This window comes from Vanellus vanellus, assembly GCF_965231255.1.
Source record: "Vanellus vanellus genome assembly, chromosome: 5".
In the NCBI taxonomy this organism is placed as follows: domain Eukaryota; kingdom Metazoa; phylum Chordata; class Aves; order Charadriiformes; family Charadriidae; genus Vanellus; species Vanellus vanellus.
In genome coordinates this window covers 39,511,528-39,535,088 of record NC_138910.1, presented here as the reverse complement: position 1 = coordinate 39,535,088, position 23,561 = coordinate 39,511,528, and the positions used below count along the sequence as shown (strand labels likewise).

General features: G+C 42.6%; 1 protein-coding gene across 3 annotated transcripts in view; it reads right to left on the bottom strand.

Moving 5' to 3' along the window:
- The window catches only part of UNC80 (unc-80 homolog, NALCN channel complex subunit), a gene marked incomplete at both ends in the record, with an annotated part of 134,769 nt that extends 111,208 nt beyond the window's left edge, over positions 1 to 23,561 (bottom strand). For all 3 annotated transcript variants that reach the window (XM_082483916.1, XM_082483915.1, XM_082483917.1), the window contains 8 exons: positions 3,122 to 3,383; positions 7,030 to 7,169; positions 7,619 to 7,692; positions 9,487 to 9,610; positions 12,241 to 12,539; positions 14,435 to 14,591; positions 22,140 to 22,188; positions 23,470 to 23,561. In XM_082483916.1, the coding sequence (XP_082340042.1) occupies positions 3,122 to 3,383; positions 7,030 to 7,169; positions 7,619 to 7,692; positions 9,487 to 9,610; positions 12,241 to 12,539; positions 14,435 to 14,591; positions 22,140 to 22,188; positions 23,470 to 23,561 (1,197 nt within the window). The remainder of the gene's footprint in view (positions 1 to 3,121; positions 3,384 to 7,029; positions 7,170 to 7,618; positions 7,693 to 9,486; positions 9,611 to 12,240; positions 12,540 to 14,434; positions 14,592 to 22,139; positions 22,189 to 23,469) is intronic.

Here is a 23,561-nt window from a genome sequence, read left to right as displayed (position 1 = left end):
GGATACTGATTAAAAATGTGGCTATTCTGTGCAGTAGGCTATGTGGTAATTACGCACAAAGGGGATAAGAAAGCAAAATAGTTTTGGGGTTGCTACTCTAGATTTTGTTGTTTCTGTTTTCTATTGCCTTCCTTTTGCATGACTGTATGGCTACCAGCTCATTAGCGCTTCTCTTAACTCAAGATACTACACTTGAGACTCTTGGCTTTATATTAGCATTGCAGCAAGCACTGCAGCTGCATTGGTCTTATGCTTAATTTAAGCTTTGGCTTTTTGCCCCTGCAATGTTAGTGCAAGACTGTAGAGGTTTGTGAGCCTCTGAAGGTTTCATTTCCTATGCCTGTCCTTATACTGAATTCACTGCATACAGGTGCAATGCAGGTTTCCTTTATCATGTGTTGCCAGGTCTGAAATATGTTCAGACTTAAGTCACTTTCTAGAGGAACCTAGTATTGATTTTATTCACACTCCGCCCAGTACCCCTTTTCCTATGCAACAAGCAGTGCTGGCATGCTGCACTGCATCTTTTTCTACTTTGCTGTTCAGTTTACTAGGCAATACATGGAGGACGTTTTTCATGTTCTCTCGGTCCTAACTCCTTTAGCACAAGCTTATATTTGAAACGTGATTTCAGGCACACAGAAAACAACAAGAAGTGTGAGAGTTTTGCTGAGGAGATGCAGGAAGTTACCCTGATAAACTGCAGAACAATAGAAAGAATGTGGATTTACCAGAAAAATCTACTGGTCCCTGATGTGATTTGCAGGCAGCTGTTTTTGTCTTTAATCAGTTTCTGCCTGCCTCTTTAAATCTATCCTGCTGAAACACAGAGTGCTGATATCTTTGAGAACTTATTGATCAACCTGAAATTACGATGACGTGTGCTGAGTCTAAGATCTAGACCAAAAAAGCAGGCTTTAACCACATCCCTGTGTCAGATGAGCTGGTGTAGCCTCAGCATACAACCCCTTGTGTTGACAGAAAGAAACGACAAATCTTAGCGCTCTGGAGGTGGCATTCTGACTAGCTGAGAGCCTTGAGTGATGGGAGTCTCAACATAAGAACAGGAGTTAAGTCCCTACAGTTGGCTGGGATGAACCAGAGCCTCGGTGTCTCTGTGCATTGCAAAGATTTCAGTCCTCAGAGTTGTAAAGAAAGGGAGTATGAGCCGAAACTTTTGCTGCATGGAAGGCCATTTCACCTCCTCCATCACAGCTGTTCTGCGTAACAAATTGGAAACCTTTTTAAACAGGATTCCAATTTTATGAAGTACAGTAAAAATACACAGGACTGACACAGAGGTTACCAAAAGCAATCAAACCTAGCCCTAGAGGGAAGAATGCTCTGGACAGAGTCTCCACATTAACAGCTAGAAAGTACCCAGTGGAGTTGCCAAATGGATTTAACAGAAAAATGTTAGTGAAGAGCAATTGAGCAAAGGAATCTTCTGCAAGAGAAACAGCCTGGAAAAGCAAGAAGTAGCCAAGTGTGTGAAAGGAGAGAAGTGTTTCACTGTATACAGAAGAACCAGCACAATACTAGTGCAAAAGTGTCTATGGAGGACAACCCTATTCACGATCCCGGTGTACTGAGAACCCCTGACTGCACTCCCTGTCGCACTAGTAGCTAAACTTGTTAATGTTGAAAATAAACGGATTGTTATGAGCAAAGACAAAGGGACAGTATATGCATGGAAACAGTGAAACACATCAACAGCAATATCTTCCAGTTCTCCTTCCAGGAGATGATATTAAGGAGGATTTTCTGTACATGCACAGCAATCTTATAAAATCCCCATGCAAAGGTAGATTAAGACTGAATAGTTATTCATATCACCTGGCCTTTATGGAGATATGTTAAGCTTTTACAGGGATGAAACAGGCAACATTTTATAGAAATTACACTAAAGTATAACACAGTTTAAAAAATACTTCTGCTGCTGAGCTCTTAACACCACAAGTAACCACCAGCCCTCATAAAAATTGTAAGAATGGCTATAAAATCCTGAGATTTAGAAATAACACTACTAATATTTCCATTGTTCATGTTTGTCTTCTGGCTTACCAGCATCTGGACTGTACAGGAGAAAAGATATTTCACCTTTCTCCCTTATAAAATAACAGGTCAAAGGCTGCCAGAGCTCTACAATACTGAAAGCAAGGATTTGAAGAAAAAAACACCAAAAATTCTGAGAGTTCTGACTCAAAAAAGCCATTTGACAGCAACATTAATAGAAGATAGACCCTTTTACTTGAGGTGTGTCATAAAATTGGATTGCAAAAATAGAATCTGTATTAAATTTTGCTAGGCAGTTCCATCAACTTAGTAAATCAGAATTTGCTGTTAAAAGCCCACGTGACAGGAAAAGAGCGCACAACCTAAAAGTAGCACAAATCAAGGAGATTAACTGAAACTGCAGCAGCATCCCCTTTTTAGCCTGGGAACAACAGTGAGCTACCCAAAAGAAAAACCATTTAAGCTCTAACACAAAGATCTTTACTGCGCCAAGGTCAGGAATCCAGGGTTCCTTTTCCAGCAAAACAGGGAGCAAATCTTGACATCTATTAGGACAGTTTTGTTGGCAAATATAAAGGTAAAAGTTATGCAATAAGAATAACAGCAGGAGAAGAGGTAACAACATGGAGGGCTTTTGCTCACCGCCTCTGTTTGCAAAGCCTACTCCAGTATTTTAAATCAAGTGTTTGCCTGGAGTGTGCAGTGCTGTACCAAGTGCAATTCCTTTTCTCTCTTTTGAGGGGTTACACCAAAGAAGCTAAGAGAGTCCTGAGCATTACACCGTAACACAAAAGCAGTCTGATTTCCTCTGACAACTACCTTAGCATGTTCTCACATAAAAAAATAATGTCATCACAGTTCACCCTAGATTAATTATCCTAAATCCATCCTCAAACTTTCAGCAGTCACCAGCTCTGACTCTCTGCATCAGATTCTGCGTCCAAAACCTTCATCGTTCTCAGGGTCTCTTTCTGAATTGATGCATGTGTCTGACCTCCGGGCAGTATAACCAACACCAAAGCTATGCTTTTCACTAGTTGTACAGTCATCACTTCCCAGCATCACCACAACAGGTGCTGTTTTCTTACTGAGGGCAACTGCTTACCTGAGTCTTGTGGGTATTCACCAGAGAGGGTGCAGCAGCCACCATGGAGCTGCTGCGAGGTCTTGGCAAAGGGGTGATCTCTGGCTCAGGTGGTTTCTCTGGCTTTTCCTGTAGCATATGCCTCAGCCTCTGCAGGTAGTACATTAGTGACCACTGTGTGCCCTCCTCGGACCAATGTGGCTGCAGCAGGCAGCGCAGCACTGCCACATCAAAGTATGTGGCATAGCGAGACTTCTGGCATGGTGGGATCACCAAGGACACCCTGTCCCAAAAAGCAGGAATAGAAATGTTAGTCATCAGGCACCTTAGCCCTTCTTAGATACTCAGCTGTCTGAATAAAGAACCAGTCAATGATGATCTGTCAAGTTTGTATGTTAAACTGTTCTTAAGGGGTCACTCTTAATATCATAAAGTTTCCTTTGATACCTGGAAACCAGTTCTGTCCTAGCATACATGCTGGTCCACCCCAAGAGACACAAGAGCTCTACTAAGAGGCCTAAAATTTAGCCACTCCTGAAGAGCTGTAAGCCATTCTCATTCTCCTGCCATCTGCAGAAATCACCAGGATGAGCACACAGCTGTGCCTGCTTGAGCTTGCAGGGACATTCGACACTGACCCTTTGGGACTAAGGCCCTGACTGAGAAAAGCATTACTGAAGACACATAAGTGGATATTTAACTTTCACCTCCCTAGAGGACTCAAGTGCATGCTTTGTTAAGTGTTTTCTTGGATAGGGTTGCTTTCTTAAACTGTGGGCTGAAGATAAGACTCCAGCACCTGCACTAATTGAATAATTAGTTCAGCTGGAAACAGACAACCCTTGAGCATCTGCTGTTCAGATACTAGTAATACGTATTTAGGAATGGTTTACATTTGTACACATCAGGCCTTACTTAAGAAGGAGCAGGCAGGACAGCTAAGTTAGTTAACCCTTAAAGCCAATTAAATTGATTCTTATACAAGTAAAAGTTACTGTTATGGACACTCTTTGCCAAGGTGTAACAGAGAAAAGGACCATTTTTAGCCTTCGTTATGATTTTCTTGCCTTTCAGGTGGTGTCATTTCCTGATGGGTTTTAGTATGGGATTTCCTAAGTATTAGTGCATGCAAAAGCAAGGTGTCTGTAATAAGCCTCAGAAATGCGACTCCAGAGATTTCAGATTTCAAAGAGATCATATCTGTTTTCAGAGCCAACCTTATTGCAATAAAATGCCCCAACATTTTTATTATTTGTTTTTTACACCACTTCTCTCCCAGCCCAGTACAACTGGTCTGATCTACCCTCTTGTACATTCACTAGCTGTTAGGAGACAATCTGTCAGAAAAGGAGCAGTGAAAGGAATGAGAATCACATGGCAAAAGAAGGTGTGAAATGCTGGGGGTGGGGCAGGAGCACCGGAGATCTGGGGGTTTTGCCTGCAGAAGTATACAATTTGAATGTTTCTACTCAGTGTCTTAGAAACACACCTCCGTGAACTGAGTACTTCTGTGATTTTGGATTCTATAAAAACCAACAGTACTTCCACGAATTGTATTCTCAGGCATTTGGGAATCACCAAACAACAAATATTTGTTGTCACAGAACATCAACTGTTGTTTTTTTTTTTTTAAACCATTTATATTATCAATTCTGCTAAACAACACGCAAACAGCATTGGCAGGACACCCCCATCTCCACCTGGCTACCACCGCCACATTCTGAACAGAGGCGTTTAAGGCCATGGTCCAGCAAAGCATTAGGGAACAAGCGGCAATACTGCCCAGTGGAACCCCTAAGTGCTTAAAGTGCTTTGCTGGATCGCTGCCCAGTGCCACAAAGCTACCCTGTGCATCCAAGGCAGATATAGGAGAAAGAAGCATGCAATGAACATTGATACCACTTGGAGTGACGTGAACCCTGCTCCATATTATACACGTGGAAACAGGGGGCAGGTGGCAAGGCTGGGCTTGGAGCACTGTGTGCATCCAGAACTCAAACCTGCAGGAGCTGGTTTGCTGCCAGTCCCACAGGCCAATGATGAAGGCACTTGGCGACTGCTGATCAGCCTGTCTGTGTCAGCATATGTCACTGTATGCAACCTATAGATTCAAATCCTCTCCCCTAGTGCTGTACTCAAGGTAAAAATATTACAAGTTTGATGACTTTAAAGTAAACTGTTATAAAAACCTGAAAAACTGAATTAGGAGGGAGAAAATGATAATAAAAAGAAATACGCTATAAAGCTTTCCCCATAAACCTGATGTGAAGGCTGCTTTTGTCACAGTCGAGATTGTGTCACATAGATGCAGCCTGTAAAAAAACATAAGGGTATCTGGGATACTCAAAGCATCCCAGCAAAGGAAACAGAGCCCATCACCTCAGTAGCAATTGTAAAGGATGATGCCATTACTTCCTGGTCACTTTGCAGGACCTGGATCAGTGTCTGAGGCTAAAGAGTCTTTCGTGCTCCCCTGTACGCAGCATAGGCAAACCTGAGGCACAACACAGCTTGCAGCAAGGCACGTTCTCCTTATTAAATATTCGGCATTAAAGTCCTTCCTGCAAAGTCTATTTCTCTGGCAGTGCGTTCGAGACAGCAGCTGGATAAAGGGCTGTGCCTTTATTTGCTTCAGTGTTAAAGTGTATCTTCTGTAAATGGAGAATTTCACGGAGTGGGGCAAGGATAATTAGCCAGGATCACAGGAACAAGCCCTTTGCTCAAGAAGTGTCTGAGGAACCAGAAATTAAGCTCCGTGCTTCATTTAGAAGTAAACCCAGTGTTTGTATAATCAGGTCTTAGTTGCCTGTGACTGCAGGGAGAGGGCAAAGGCAGCCTTCCTTCCACCTCGGCCCAAGGACAAAGGAATACTGCGGCTGTTGGTAAGTAGAGTAAACAACATTTGTTCCCCAGTTGTCTGTTGCTTGGCAACCGAAGCTCCCTGTACAGTTTTAACTGATCAATGAGTCCTGCAAATGAGGAGACATAATGATGCTCTCTTCAAAGCCTGTCTGAAGCTTCATCCCCATAGCAACCACCAGACCCAGCTTGATAAATTGATCACCTGATGCTGTCTTCTTAAAAGGCTGCTTATTTTTTTACAGCTGTGCACTCTCTGAGCAGTAGTGTTCACACATAGAAAGGCAGTTCTGTCCCCAACTTCAGTTTTACTGGCTCACATCAATACAAACTAAATAAAGATCCAGAACCAACAGCAGGCTTGATACAAAATCCTGAGGGAAGCCTCCTGATGGGATCAGAACCCTAGAGAATAGTTTTGCCAGTGAAAGGGTACATCAAATCCCTTTTTCAGAAATCAGAGTCGTTCCTAGATTATATGCAGAAACCCACTCCATCCCACATTTCTTCTGTCTCTGTAATGAAGCAATTTCTTAAAACACTGCAGTGTTTTGGATATGACATTTCCCAAAAGAGATAAGCAACAGGACCGAAGATTTCAGGAGGAGTTTAAGTGACATTCCTAAATCCATAGAGACCTAAAAATACAGCTAGGCTTCTTTCCCTCTCCACCCCCTGAAAACACTCATCAGCCTCATTTACTTTATGGCATTACCAAAAGTAAAAGAAAATTTGATTAGAAGGAAGCCAGAAAAGATACCAGCTGCCTGAGGAGGGCTGAACCTGCAGGTTGTTAGTGTCTTTAAATTATAAACAACCAACAAATTAGAAAAGACCAAAGAAACTGTCCCAACAGGCCAGCTAGAGATTTCTCCAATGAAGGTGGCATTGAATATCAATTATCACCACCTTGTTCATCACCCAGAACTGAGATTTGTCACATTAAGAGTTTGAGATAAACATCCAGCACCCTTGGCATGTACGGACAACAGCAGATTCAAGACAAAGGACTTCTGTGACTTCCACCATTGAGTCACACCAGACTAACTTTTTGCTGAAGGTGTTTTTACCTGGGATGTGTGGTACCTCTCTCCTGAGAGGTTTGGGAGGACACACTTCCATCCAAGGAATTTCCACGATGACATGCTGAAACAGTGGCTTTTGGAGGTACAGAATCTGGCTGGCTTGTCTCACAGACCACCTGTAGTCCCTTTGGATAGTTTTAATAAAATGAAACAGGTATATAAACATATTTCTCTCTCCCATATTAGTTTTCTTACTGCAATTTGTGCTTAGACATGACTATTACTTATACCATAATACCGTGGTAATAACATCGAGCAACTGATCAAACCTGGGTCTACTTAGTACTATGCATTGTACAGGCAAAGGGTAAGACAGGGCTGTTGCCCCCGAAAATACGTAAGATCAGGCTGCTGTCCTGTAAGACAGGATAAGGCCAAGGAGATCCTGACAACTATACTAAATACCCTTTGGTTCCACTGCAAACAAGGTTCAGAGCCTCCGGAATAACGTGAAGAACTGTAATTTCTGGAGATGGAATACTTCAGGGTGGTAACTGCTAGTGCTGTTTCAATAATAATTTCCCCCTCCCTCAGCTCCTTATTCCAGCTTGTCTAACCTTGGCATAGAACTTACCTCAGTATGTCCACTGTCCAGATTAGGGGATTCACAAGTCACGCTCTGATTGTTGGTGGGAGAACTTCTCTTAGCTGAGAAAAGAAGTCAAAGGAGGCCATTTTGGAAACCACCTCTAATATTAAAATGTACCATGAAAGGATAAACCGGAAACCAAAAACAAACCCAAAGCAGCATTTCTTTCCTGCAGACTTCCTAGGCATTAGCCACAGCCATAAAAAGAAAAAGAAATTATTTTTTGTATGATTCTTTCAATTGTGTTTTCAACAACATTGTCTACTGAAACTCTCTATTTCTTTAAAATCAAATGTGAATATAAATTTTATCTTAAATCCATTTGGCATCAAATTGTGTTTTCCTGTGTAGACTAGTGCCTTTTATTTTGGAGCTCTTCCTCCTCCTATTTTCACATATATTCAGCTCCTTTTCTAGGTTACGTCTATCAGAATGTATTGTGATTTCCAATTTGACAAATGCCTTTATCACAAGAAATGCACGAATGTCATACAGAAAGTTTAATCAGCAATACTGTAGAAGAACAAGGGCATCACAAAGACTAGGATCACAATTCTTGAAATCTTGTCACGTTGCGAGCTATTCAGATGTGATTTAGTGTCAGACTGACTCCAAACAAAACATTGCAAAGCTTCTTCAGTATATTTTTTTTTAATTTGCTGTTCAAAGGAAAATTTAAGTAAATTTAACTTTTTTGTCCCAATTTAAGACAACAATGCTAAGATAGCAGAATCTTTCCCGATATAGAGAACCTCATTCCAATTTCTATTTCCATTACACCGAAAACATTTTCAGAACATAACAGAGTATTTTCATTTCAGATTTTACTCCTGAAGTTATTCTTTAGGGATTTTCTGACCACACTCCAGACCTATGGAAAAAATTCCAATAGTCATAGAACACGTAGGACTAACTCCTTTTGTTAGTTCCAGGCCTGAAATCCTATTTTTTAATTCCAGAATTTGAAGCAGAAGAAGAAGAGCTAGATGTCAAATATGGTTTTAAATAATTTGAAAGACTTGACTCTTCAATTCTGGACTGTTCCAGAGGCCTACAAAGCCTTCAGAACAAAATATGACATCCAAAATGACTTGTCATCAGAAAAATCTGATTTAGCAAACTACATTTTCACTACTGTGAAAATTAGAGATCCGTGCTTTTGAGAATGAGCAAGCAATGCTACAGTGATATACCCAGCACACTTTTAACTCACTACCTTGTAGCAATTATGCAAAACTATTGTCTAAAACATAAAAGTAAAAAAGGTTTTTTAGAATTAGGCCAGACATAAAGGCTTGGAAGCCTAAGCGCCCAACTCCAGTTTCTTTATGGATGAAGTACAAAGCAGGAACAACCCCTTCCAGTATGCAAAAGCAAATTCACAACCTAAGCCTTCTTTGGAGCCTCTTGAAACTAGTTTGTTTAATTTCATAACATGGTGAAATTCAAATTTTAGATAAGGAGAAGAACCTACACTGTCCAGTGCAAGTCTGGGAAGGCCTTCCCCACCCGTGTCAGGCTGCTGCTAGGTACTGCCTCTGCCCTTCTTAGCAACTAAGGGAGATACAGTGAAACAGAGATATGAGGCTGACAGGAAACGATAACTCTACTGAAGTTTCTCGTTTCCTATTTGTGCTTTCTCTCTCATCTCCTATTTAATTATTATGCAAATGTCAGTTGACTCTGAGGGGAAACAGCTGAGTAGTTTAAGACTCTCAAAGGTTTGACTACTTCCTGCAGGATTAACATATTTCTTCAAATATGATGGCTGCAGAACATAAGGCAGCATCAGACAAACAAAGGAAAGGTTTCCCAGCTCACAGGAGATACATTACCACAGCAAAATCACAGACCTGTGACGATGTTCCTGATTGGTTTTACAAGGGCGTTGAAGGCAGAAACTTCAGGCTGCCTGTGTTCCCACATAGGCTGCCAAATAACAAGGCCACTAGCCAGCCGAAATGTCAGGTCAGACTCCTAGAAAGACAAACAGACGTTGTATCACACAAACTCACACACAAGAGTGTTGTTTCCAGTTTAAAAGGATTGACATTTCTTTCATGCACAGATCTTACAAGAAATGAGTGATATCACGTGCAGTTCTGTGGTCAGTATATGCTAACTCAAGGGCCACTGCCACTACTCTGCAGACATTAGTACATTTGAAGTATAGCTATTAAAAAATAATAAGGAAATCTCAATATAAATATATACAAGAGGCTTTTTCCAAATGTAATTTCTATACTAGTTAATGAACACCATTTTTTCCAGGACATTAAGCTGCATATGAAAAGGCAATTCCTGTGTCAGAAAGCACCCCTTCTGACCATATATAACCACTTGATATTTAGTATTCAAGCTCAACCCTAGGATTTACACTCTTAGACTTGAACTTCTTGCCCTAAAAGAATAAGAATAGTAAATATTAAAACATTACTTAGAAATTGAGGAAATATGAAATGTAACAAATTACTATGAAATAGCAGTATACAATAATGTTATTATTATTATTAGCACTGTTAGTACCTGAGCTATGTCAATACAGAGACATTGGTACTACTTACACTTGTGCCATCGCTGTTTTACATATGCAAGTAGCTAAAAGCATGTAAACTAGTACACAAGTAAATCTTAGCAGGATCAAGGTGTGGGTATGCACTTCCTTGACCTGAGGTCAGATCTACATTAGGAGACACTGATGTTGGTATAGTCCAGCTATCTCCATAAGGCAAACAAACATGGTAGTAGCAGTTTTGGCAGCATAATCATAGCTGCACCACCATCTCCTGTTGACATAGCTCCACATGCCTCAGCGGTTGAAACTGATGATGCAGACAGAGCTAAAGCAATGGCAGGAGCTGACTGCCTGTAGCTCTCCAGCCCTTCTATTCCCTACTCTTCGTTAGTGCCGTCTTGTCATAGTGAGCTCACAAGCCTTGTTATAAACTAAGCTTGTTTTTAATTACTGGTTTTACTAAGGAGCACCTTGAAAGGCTTTTGGTAGCAGTAACGTGTTGCATTTTTACTTTGCACTGCTCGCTTTTGATGACATACCAACAATTTTATCTACAGTTCTGGTTACAGGATTACACGCATCCCTCTCACCCTCTCAAAAGCCTCATTTAAAAACACATTGCTAAATACACAAATCCTCTCAGAAGTTAGGAATTTCATCATTTAGCTCTGCCTGTGCAAACACGTATCATCTTCCTTGAGCACACACATGACCTCAGTTATCTGATCAGATAGTATTCTTCCCCTGAGACCTCTACCTCTGTGAAACACAGAGGGGACAACGCTGACTTAGTGAGCCAGTTACATGCCTCATTTACCTCACCTTTTTTGAGCTTTGCTTTGATGACAGAAACATGCATGTTTTCATGGGCTTTTCTATGTTCATCACTGCAGTATCCCAGAGATCTCAGAGATTTTCGAGGTAAACCTCAGATATTGCTATTAACCCCATCTTGTAAATGGGAAACTACATCCCAGAAAGATTAATATAAAAAAAATTGGAAACCTAATCTCTAATAGCCAGGGTCTATCTCCAGTTTCATTTCATTTATTCAAATGGCAGCCCACATTTGTGTGTGTAGCACTGGGAAGAATTCAGTATTTCTTCCTGTCATGTCCCAGTAGCTTACAGACAAAATGTGGAACTAGTAAACAATTATGAAAAATTTGGGCTAAATAAACTGAGCAATACTGTACAGGAACTCAGTAGCAGAAGTAGGGAAAGCATCTAGCTCTCCAGACCTGCTTTCACCTGCCTTAACCAAAAGTTTATCCTTTGTCTCCTGTACTTTCTTATTTTCTTCAACTGTTACAGCATACAAGGCTGGATTAGAACAAATAACAGCCTCTACCACTTTATGACTTTATAGACCTTTTCCAAGCACCTACTCTCCAGAGCCAGTTTCTCATCCGAGGCCTAGCTGGAAATGTAAAGGCTGAACAGCCCTCCAGAGAGACTAAAGAGGCAGCAGTCAGAGCATGCAGATAAAGTCTTCTCATCACACCACTCTGCAAAGCCGATGGGCTCAGCATAAGACCAACAGAGGGACCCTGACAGACAGGAAGCCTGCAGCCTGCTTCCAACTTCAGGACAAAGGAATGCTCAATTGCCTTTGCCACTGCCATGCTTATAACACTATCACGCATTCCAGGTAATTAGCATCAAGATGATTAGTAATGACAACAACAAATCCCAGTCGCACTCCCAGAGTGGAATCCCTGAAAAGCTAGCAAGGACGTTCTGAGCAATGGTTGAGAATCACTGGAGCAAGCTAAAGCACACAATCTTTTCTGTGGGTTCCAGAGTCCCAAAGACTTCACAAGGGCCACAGATCTTTGACATTCCTGAGAGCTGAAAATGGCTCACTTCAGATTTATTTGCCTTTGTGTCTGCCTGATGCCGTAGTGATTGTTCATGTCACTGGAAGTATTTCTTCCTAATGGCAGTGGTATTCTGCCAGCTTGTTAAAACATTTCCAGTGGTCACCTAATGTGCACTGTAGACTGAATTAATTAACAATCACAAAGGCAGAATCATTCTTTTCCTGCCCAGAGGTGTCTCCACACAAGTAACCCACCAGTTTGCTACTTACTTTAATCCTGTGGACAAGGGGAGCAAAGAGGAACACAAAGAGCTCCACTGTGGCCATGGAGTTCTGAAAGAACTTCCTTCTGTTATTCTCCTCCTCGTCGCTTGTGGCGCTGGGCCGGGGATGTCCTGGTGATCCCTGGTTTTCAGCCTGGTGGATAAAGGCGCTACTGCTCCCTCCCCAGCTAGAGCCTCTGTCTCCTCCAAATCGGTCATTGCTGCAGTCCTGAGGGGCCTCCAGCAGCATCCAGTGAAGAGTGTGAAGAAGCTTTGTTTCAGCTACTCCAAGCTTATCCTGATGTCCTGGACGGAGAAATGCATCACAGTATCTCACAGTTTCCATTAATGGACTTTCAGAGCTGCACAGGAAACTGGGCATCCAACTTCAAGCATTTGAAAATTAAAACTCTACCATTAAAAATTTCAGCATTATGTTTCATTGTGTTTGAAACCTCCTAATTCACAAGTCTCCATTTACTTCAAAGCATTTGCAGTTCAGTCCCTGAAACGTTAGTTGCAGGGCAACAGAATGCATGGACATAGAGTGGTCCTAAAAGATGCCAGCTTGACAGGCTTGTCTGTTTGACTCTGTTGAATAAGACAAAATGCAAGCAAGCACTGTGAGGCACTCAAGCTGTGTCCCCTATTGGCACGTCATCTAGTCTAACCTCCCCTGCAATGAGCAAGGACATCTTCACCTAGAACAGGTTGCTCAGACCGCCATCCAACCTGTTTCCAGGGATGGGTCATCTACCACATCTCTGGGCAACCTGTTCCAGTGTTTCACCACCTTCATTGTAAAAAATTTCCTTCTTATATCTAGTCTAAATCTACCCTCTTTTCGTTTAAAACCACTACCCCTTGTCCTATCACAACAGGTCCTGCAAAAAAAATTTGGCCCCATCTCCCTTATAAGTCCCCCAAAAGTACTGAAAGGCTACAATAAGGTGTCCCTGGAGCCTTCTCTTCTCCAGGCTAAATAACCCCATCTCTCTCAGCCCGTCTTCATAGGAGAGGTGCTCCAGCCCTCTGATCATTTTTGTGGCCCTCCTCTGGACTCGCTCCAACAGGTCCACGTCTTTCCTGTGCCAAGGGCTTCGGAGCTGGACACTGTACTCAGGTGGAGTCTCACCAGAGCAGAGTAGAGGGGCAGAATCACCTCCCTTGACTGGCTGGCCATGTTTCTTTTGATGCAGCCCAGGACACGGTTTGCCTCCGGGGCTGCGAACACACATTGCTGGCTTATGTCCAGCTTTTCATTCACCTGTACCCCCAGCTCCTTCTCCTCAGGGCTGCTCTCCATCCCTTCATCCCCTAGCCTATATTGATACTGGGGATTGCCCCAACCCAGGTGCAAAACCCTGCACTTGACCTTGTTGAACCTCATGAGGTTCGCACAGGCCCACTTCTCGAGTTCGTCCAGGTCCCTCCTGATGCTCCACATGCCTGTTCCTCAGGCATGTCAACCACCCCACTCAGGTTGGTGTTGTCTGCAAACTTGCTGAGCATGCCCTCGATCCCACTGTTTATGTTATTGATGAAGATATTGAACAGTACTGGTCCCAATACGGACCCCTAAGGGACAGCACATGTCACCAATCTCCATCTGGACATTGAGCTGTCAATCATTACCCTCTGGATGTCACCATCCAATCAATTCTTCATCCACAAAACCGTCCATCCATCAAACCCATATGTCTCCAATTTAGAGAGAAGGATGTTGTGGGGGACCTGGCCCTATCCTTATTATCTGATTGACTTATCTGCTGAGACTCAAATGCATTGGTCTGAATAAAAAGAAAAAGAAGAAAAAATTAAAAAAAGAACTGAAGATATTAAAAGTACCTGCTGCAATCAGCCACTGCAGCATGCCTTGCAAGAAATATGTATTCCTTCAAGGAACCCATGCCTGCTTGGTGGGGAGGCTTTTGCTGAAGCTAATTCTATTACCTCTGGAAAATAACTAGCAAAATATTATTGAGCTACTTTGACTCTTCAGCTCATCAGATGATTAGCTTCACTGGAACAGCTTTCACAGGTTGCCCTGCTATAAATGAGAACAGATCAAGAATGGCAATCCACAGAATGAACTAACTGGGATTCTAGGATTTAGAATATGTTGGCACGCTGAGCATCAGTCTGTCATATTTTGACTGATAACGTCAGTGATGGAAAAACAAACTCACACGAGTACTAACCTAGCTTGTTTCGGTTGGAGAGCAATGTTGCGGTGCAGTGCAGCACATGCGGGAGCGCAGCTTGGACAAGTTCCCAGCGAGAAATGCTCTGGATGGCTTCAGAGAGAGCTGGAGAAAGGCCATGCAGCTTGTTCTCTACTAAAACCCTTTCAAAAGACTAGAAGTAAGAACAAAGAAAAAAAGACACTGTATATCTCTTTCTGCACGTACCTTCTAGTACGTACAACATTATCTTTTAAAAACCTGTAATCTGCAAGTTTTCATTATATAACTAAATCACATCTCGTAGTATTTTTCCTGAAAGACACAGACTGTAGCTAAAGCTCACCAGACATATGGACATACTTGGCTAGGAAATGAATGGGCCACTCAATATATATTCTGTAATAAAAAAAATAAAAATTAAAGCAAGTATCATGTGTATATTAGTAAGTGCTGACATCAAGCCAGACTTATAGTTGTGCTGGCTATTAACCTGGCATGCCAGTAATTCTGTTGGAAGTCACAGGAGCTAATGAAGCCTGTACATGTGGAGCTAAGCGCTGGATATTCTTCTTGGACACACATGCTCTTTCAGTTCAGTGTAACACAAAGGGCAACCCATTAAAGGTATATGGGCCTTAGGATATATTTTCACACCCTGCCACAGAAAATAATCTGTGTAGAAGATTTTTTGTCGAGCCATGATGTAATGGTTTTGTGAACACTTAAAAGAGCTGATGGCTCCAGCAAGTTCATTATTTCCACCTCAAGAAACACAAAATAAGACTATCTGCCTTTGAAATCCCTAAGGAAGTTCCTTATTGCTAGTTGCTCCAACCATTTCAATAAGCTCTTCCTCTGACCATATACAAAGATCTCATTATAGGTCACAAAAGCAATTAGACTCCTTCACTGAAGTTCCTAAAGTGAAAAAATACATTACTGATAATGCATGTCCTTGCCATATACCAGCTTAGCCTCCTGGCTACCTATTTGTTCACAAGCTGTTTCATCAGTTTTATCAGGCTCTGGACAAACAAGTAACTGTTGGCATTCGTGACCTAACGGATGCTTCGAATGGCCTCACTCCAGATTCATAAAGCTTATCCTTCAACACTAGTCATACCGATTTTTCCTGTCAAATTGGGGGTGTGTATGTGTGTGTGTTAATAAGAATAGACTTAATTCCAAAGAAGAAAAGCAAAAAAGGCAGCAGTCATAACCTAGGTCTCCTAAATGACCAGCCACTCTTAGGTGTGGCATGCTAATCAGCGGTAATGTGCACTCTTCTGCATACTCCTGCAGCTGTGCACATTTGTTCTCTCAGGTCATGGCCACATATGCCAGTGTGGGCAGTCATGAGCTCCTCCGTCGAGAGGCAGGATGCCCTAGTGCAAGAATAGTGCCGCAGCATCGTGGTTTTACAGCATCCCCGTAACAGCTCTGCTCTGGCCAGCATGCAGGCAGAGAAACGCACGTCTATCTGTACATACAACCTAAAACAGAAACTCCGCACTAACACCATGCATAGACAGACTAAAAGAAGGGGAGTCGGACTGTATGATTTACACAAATATATTTGGGGGGTATTCAGAACTGAGTGCACTTATGAAGGACTAAGCCAGTAGCAACACAAATTGAAACTGAGGAAATACCAACAATAAACATCAGAGCTGCCAACAAATATAAGTCTGGAGAAAGTCATACTGCCCACCTAGTAGAAACCCCACGTTCTAGTCAGAAAAGTCAATAGATTTTCTTCATGGAGCAGTGGCTGAAACTGGAGGGCATTAATTGTAATATGTGGACAAAACCGCTGGCTTCCTGGGGACTAGCAAAAAATAACGGCCCATAGATTAGGTTGTCAGCAATGTGTATGTCTTAGCACCAGGATAAGATAACATGTCTACCATGGAAAGGATGCCCAAGTCACTCTTACGGAGATCTGCTGGGGGCCACATTGTCTACAAAGGGAAACAGTCTCCTGCCATTCATTCCTATCAGTTCATGAATGCGGGGGGGGGGTGTGTGGGGGGTGTGAAGGTAGAAGTCGAGAGCACATTAGGATAAAGAAAACAGAGGTCTAGAACAACTGTCCCAGACGAGGTTACCTAACAAAAGGGAGGAACAAAGAAGCAAGGTATCCCCAGAAGCAAGACAAAAGGTTCACGGTTAATGCATGGTTACAAATAACATAAAGCCTGAGCTAGTGAAAAACGTGAGATTTTATTTATTTTTATTAAAAGGGGACAGGGTGCTACTTCTTATCTGTGCTCCAGTGACATGCTCCCACCTCTACTCATGCATCAGCTCTGCGGCTCACTGAAGTCTTCATTCAACCAAGTCAAGTCTCTACACAAGCCAAAATGAAGCTCAGCATAGAGGCAAGTAGTTTCTACCAGGTTAGCGAGCTGAATTAGCTCACTGAAAGGCCTGCCGAGCACCAGAGCCCGTGCTGACCTTGGCTTATCGAAAGGAATTTTTTTCCCACCTCCAGCAGAAAAGTTAAACCATAAGCTCGTGCTTCAGTACAGTGACAAAGGTATTCAGTTTACAGAGCACGGGGAGGAAAAAAAATCACCGTGAGCAGCAACACTGTTCTGAAGTATGACGAGACACGTTGCTGCTCTCTGGCTTTCCATTCAAGGTCTCATTCAAGGGTATTTCAATGGCATCAGGGAGAAAGTCCTCCAACAACTGCCTTCTGGAAGCTCTGGCCCACATTCTGCACATTTCAGAAACTCAAGAGGAAGCCAGGAAGTCTGCAATTATGTCTTTAAATTAGGCTTGTATTCGCCTCAACGTTTTGGGTTTCTGAGCCACATGAAGCTTTTCCTACATGGTTAGCCACCAGATTTCTCTGTTCTTTGCTGGTCTGAGCAGAAAGCTAAATATATTTCTGTACCACAATGAAAGATTAGCTTCTAGAATAGCATATGTGATCACAAGCATCTGAGATAGAAGTACTGTATGTTGCCAGAAAAATGCTAACACAAAGGCTATTATACAGAAACCGGTGAGCGTCCCTGTGTGCTATGGGCACTGGCTGGTACACAGTTGCCACTGTGCATGTACTGTCAGCACAGGACCTAGTTGGCATAAATCCCCACACTGATTACTGCCACAAGCAGCCCAACAAGAATATGCAGTGCTTGGGACAAGTGTCCCCATGGGATTTGCCTGGAGTTCTACATAAAGGTCCAGCTCACAGCAGCTTCTGCCTACACCAGATAACCAAGATGCAAGACCCTGGGTCAGGATTTGCTCCTGTAGAGCCTCCCTTTTGGTCTGCTATGGCTCTACTCCAACTTTCAGGACCCGCTACAGAGAATATACAAACATTAAGATCAAAGACCTAATTTTCACCCCACATGAACTAAGCAACTGCTGCTACAGCTGAGAGAAGTTACATGCTTCAATGAGAAGGCTGAATGAGAACATCTGAAGTAAGCTCCCTGTAAGTCACTCAGAAGAAAGAAATTGTCGTGCTACAGATACGTCTGGAGCTGCAGCCTCAGGGCCGCTGCTTGACTAAGAAAACAGTTACCTACTTATAGCAGGCTTGTCTGTGCCTGCAACACCCCATGTGCCAAAGGAGGATAAAGAACATCTGCCAAGGTGGTAGTGGGGAAAGTCAGTGCTATTCCTTGGCTGGAGAAAGGGCAGCCCCTTTCAGCAGTGCTCTCTGTGGGTGTGTTCAGCTCCCTCAGGGCCACTTACACAAGCATTTTTCCTTTTAGCCTGGTGATGCCATCTGTTTTCCCAGGGAGTGGCGGTCAGTCCTGTCTGGCTGCCTTCCCACTGCTGCTGTTCTCCTTTTACCGTCTTCTCCCCCAACAACAAAAGGGGCTGTTAAATACCTTGTGACCAGGGTCAGCCTGGTCACTTTGCTGCCAGAACGGGAACAGGTAGCTGCCTGAAGGAAGCCTAGACGAGCAGTAGAGGACAGAGCAGATTCTGCCTGGGCTTTGCCATGGTTAACTATACGGCTTTGCTCGAGTCGCATGAACTTCCCCTGCTCTAAGCCCAGGGGAGCTGTATCTACAGCAAACTGCGTAAGGCAGCAAGGGCTCCGCCAGGCCCCAGGCCCCAGGCCCCAGCTAAACAGTCAGGAACTCGGGAAGCTCAGCTTGCATCCTCTCAGGAGAGGCAGGTGAGCTGCAGGTCTCCTCCAGGGAAGCAGCACTAGAGAATCTCACTTGAGGGAAAGAAAAAAAAAAAAAAAGCAGTAAGCTAGGAGAGCAGGGCCCAGTGTTTAGCCTAGTGTATGTACAGAAGGACACTGGCAGAGACACAGAGAAACTATTAGTGCTTCCTGAACTAGACTTCTGTCCTTGGAGGGAACCCTACTGCCCTGTTCTTCCAAAGCTCAGGCTGCATCATGGTAGAAAGAAGAGACTATTGCTAAAGTCACTTCAGACTGACTGGAAAGAATTTGAAGTGCAGGCACACAGTATTGTCAGTCTGGGGAAGGTCCTCTGAGTAGGGAAGAGTTCCTAGAAAGATCTAAAACATTAATCTAGGAGTTCATAGCACAAGGAATGGTAAGGCTCCATTGTTCACTAAACATAGTAATAATACAAACATTGAGAAGCAATGAAACACAGATGCCAAGCACTTCATTTACAGAAAAAACTCAGTTTTCTGCAACCATGTCCATTGGCAAAATAAAACAAAGGTGGCCTCTTTTTAAACTTTGTTCCATATCTATGCTTTAATCATTCATAACAGCAAAACATACTACTACATTTGCAAAAACAAGTAAAAAAAAAAACCAACAACAACAACAAAAAAAAAAACAGAAAAGAGGTAAACTTTTAATTTGCAGGATCCTCCAGAAAACATTTGGGTTCTTCCATGCTCAGTGCAATCCACGGTAAAAGAATTTAAAATGTATCCTTGAGTCCCTTACCCTCACCCAAAAAAATGTATTAGACTTGTATAGCACTTTCATATGTTCCTGTGAGGTCATTTACAGCTTTGACTCATGCACATTAGGAATGACATTGTGTCAGGACAGAACAACTTTAGAATGGGGAGAAGGAAGAACATTAAATCCATACTGAGGCACAAGAGCATTTAGACAGTGTAAGACAATATGGAGGGAGAGGGGGAGTCAGGGGAAGAGTATTTATCTTCAGATTAAAGGCCATTGTTCATAGACCAATTGAAGTCAGTGTGATTGTTCAGGTAACAAAAACAAAGCTAAAAAAGAGCAAGTTTTTTTTTTCTCCAATATTATGGTACAAAGCAAAGCTCAGAGAAGCAATGCAATCTGCTCTTGCAGACCAGATGCTGTACTCACTGAACCTCCAGCATCTGCTTCCTTGATGCACAATATGCAGCAAATTCTACTGCAGCAGTTTAGGGCCAATAATAATAATAATAATAATAACAGAATACTGCACAATGTTGTATCACATGCACTGTCAGACAGTTAACAGCCTATAGACATGCCTAGAATTATTCTGGCTAGAGAATTTAAAAAGGACAGATTATATAACAGGTGCATAGTATTTTTAGGCACGCTAGTCAATACAGCAGTGTTAGACAGCCAGCTTGATGTTTCAGAAGAGAAGCCGACTACCTGTCAGGTTCCAGAAACCCTCTCTCACCCATGCACACAGCACTCTGCTACCCCACTGGATAATATGGAAAGTGTTGATGTGGGCAGACATTCTGTGCATTGGCAGGGATAGGAAACTGATGAGCAAAAGAAAGTGGCAGATGCAGCAGTTCAGGCTGTATCCCATCAATTGGTCAAAACTAAGCCCTACCTTTGACAGCTTTCTACCATAATTTAATTATTATGTTAAGAATTGGAGAAGAATCAAGTTCTCCTTCATCCAAGGTGCAGAAGTGGATTGAATCTTCATGAAAACTAGTTAAAAATTGCATCAAAATTCTATGTTTACATCTGCAAGAGCTATACATAATTTTAAAAGGCTTTTGGTAATCCCAGCTCTCTTTCCAGGTGTCAATACAGTCTCTGCATTCACTGTACACACATTTCTTCATTCCCCCCATCTCCTGAAACACTAAGCTCCTCTCTCCCTGTAAGTGTTAGGGTTTCTACGCAAGCCTGGCACCCCAACCTTCAGGTCACAAAGATGCAACTGGTTCCAAAAGTGCTGAGCTCATCTGTACCCAAGACATGACTCTTGGCCACTGAGGCTTTTTGCCAGGACTACAGCACGTAAATATGTAACTGTGCAATTCCGCTGGCACAAAGGCACGGGCTGAAGGAGGGGAGCAAGCTCCCTGACATTTGAGGCAGGCACTGCTGCTTGACTGCTCTGGCACTAGCTGTAGGATTACCCCCAACCCCAAAGGCACCCTCCTTTCTGAGCATTTTTCCAGAACTCACTTTCCCTTGGCTGAAGTGTGTGACTTATGTTGTCTTGAATGTTTTTTTTACACTTAGTAAATTCCGCTTTGTGCTCATAGAACAAAAGTGTTTTAGAATCAGCCTTGGAGACACAGAGGAAGACCTGATGCCAATAGCACCGCATGAAGGACAAGGAAGTCACAGACAAAGAGGTACATCATGAAGAACGTACAGAGAAGGAAGCTCTGGCCCTTTACCCAAGAGTAACAGACATTAGCTTACAGGTGGGGCAACAGCCTCGGATTATAGGTGCTTCAAGTCATGGTTCCTGCGTACTCCTGAGACTCCTAGTAAAGGCCATAAGGCAACAAGCTCCATTTTCTAGCCTCTGAACAACCAAGAGCTGTCAATGGTATAAATAAGCGATGACGCTTTTTGCTCCGTGTGCCAGAATTGCAATACATTTTACTCACCAACACAGTAAGCCAGCAGTCCTCTATCAGTACTTGGTATCTAGCAATAACCCTGAAAAATTTATGGATTTCTTCGAAGAAAACTAGTCAGCAGTACCTAGGGCTTCTCCAGCTTAATATCTTGTGAGAAGGAAGTCAGAAAATTGCTGCAGAGAGACCTAAGTACTTTAAACTATTAAGATACATGTCCACACCAAGTTTTTCCAGTCTGTCAAGTTTGGCTGCAACTGCTTAACGTACTTTAAGTCATCCAAAGATCAGCAACAGTTCAAGGAATTCAAAATTTCCAAGATACCCATCTTATTCGAACTTGCTGCATGCCTTCCCTTTCTTCTCCCTTTAGACAATAGATTGAGGTTTCATTTGAAATACAGTTAGAAGTAAGAGTTAATAGCAACTGCATAATAACCTCTCTTTAATTATGCTGCTAAGACTTGGTCCCTCTATTTTCCAATAAAGAGGTATTTTCATCTTGCATAACGGTAAGAGAATTGTTTAAAGCCTGTTAGTAATGTTTAGATTTTCAATATTTTAAGTCTGAAAAAAACTCCAGTAATCGCAAACTGAAATGACATCGATCTCATTTGAAAGCATATGCACACATGATGAACTACAAGTTTAGACCCAGATTGTTCTAGCTTAGTCTGCCCATACCATTATTTATTTAATTACTAATTAGTTCAATTACTAATATCCAAATCAATACATTTTTGTTGTGTCCAGAGATGCACATGATATCCAAATCCTCTAGGTGGGAAAGGGTTTCAAATCCTCATGTGATAAAAGTACAGAATTAAGCTGAATGGACTAAATCCACTTCTGGCGTAAGCTGAGAAGCTTGCTGATCAGCTACTGTGGTCAGATCAAGTTGCATGAAAAGTTAGTTATTAGTAAGAGTTGAAAAAGAGAAACATGTACATACCACACAGGAAGCTTCATATTGTTTCCCCAGTTTCGGTCTTAAAAATGCACTGAAGGAAAGGAGAAAAAGCATTAGAGACCCAGTGTGGATTTTGATTTGTTATTTTTAGGATTTTTCTCATGTCAGAAGGTTGGCAAAAAGGCTGAGAAACTTAATGTAAAGGAAGACATAAGGCCAAAACAATGTTCAGATACCTGTTGATCACATCTGACAAAATGCTGCTACCTTTTCTAGAAAACAAAAGTACCCATGCTGATATGCCAAAAGGTGGTTAATCCACCTTCAAGAAAAGTCCTGTTGCCCACAGATAAAATTTTCCATCAAACAGTTTTCAGCCATTTTACCTTAGTGAAAGATTTTCAATGTATTCTGTTTAAAATGTGTTAAATATCACTGAACTTGCCTCGCCTGTATTTTAAGCCAGGGATCCATTTGCCAGTTTTGTATTAAGTATTTTCCTCCACAGCTGCTGATGTGGAAGGCTTAGGATGAAATGCAGGCCTGTACCCTTTAGGTAGAGAACACCCACCCTCTGTTGTCATTCCCCTCCAGAACAGGATCAGAGTTAAATATTAAAAAAAAAAAATAATCAGGTCACCTTATTACAGCATTAATTTCTTTTTGGAGGACATTGAAACCGTGGAATAAAGGGATTTTGTGACAGAGGCCTTAAATTAGAGCCACAACCTCCAAACCTTCCAACCTTCCCCCACAGCCCCCGCAACGTTTTCAGTTTAGAATTCTGTTAAGACAGGAGACAGACAGGTTTCACAAGGAACATAAAGCCCCAGCCATACATTCAGCCTGCCCCTCACACATCATTACTCTCCAATCCAATGAAATAAGGTGAGACTTTGACGTATCTGTTTGCATGCTGACCTCTCAAAGGATAGATTACACTTCCAGAACAGCTGCAAATACAGATACAAGGAAAGCTGCATCTCTGGTGCAGCGCTGAGGGATGCTGCTTCTGGTACCAGAGCTCCAGGAGTCCTCTTAAAAGAGGGGGGGGGTGGGGGGAATGGGACAGGGAGGAGGGAAAAGGTGGATAGACACACATACACATGGACATTTTAAAGTCAAATCAAGATGCTGCCCGGGACTGCCACTAGGTTAAGCTGCCTCCAGTCCTTCCCTCATCCCAAATACACACAGATTGCTCTATATTGAGTGTAAAGAGAACAGCTTGTTTCATGCCTTCATGTTGCAGCTGCAATAGCCGCTTCCTCCCCGCCACTGGGCAGCAGCTGGCCTGCCCCCCCTCCACCCCCCCGACTTCCACTGCCCTGTTGCAGCTGTATCCCAAGTATCCAGGTCTCGCTGCTCTCACCTGGTTTGCCTCCATAGGAAGGTCTGGATGGGCAGAGGGATCCCACGGCCAGTCTCCTGCTCCTGGCCCTCTGAGCTTTTCCTTTTCACCAT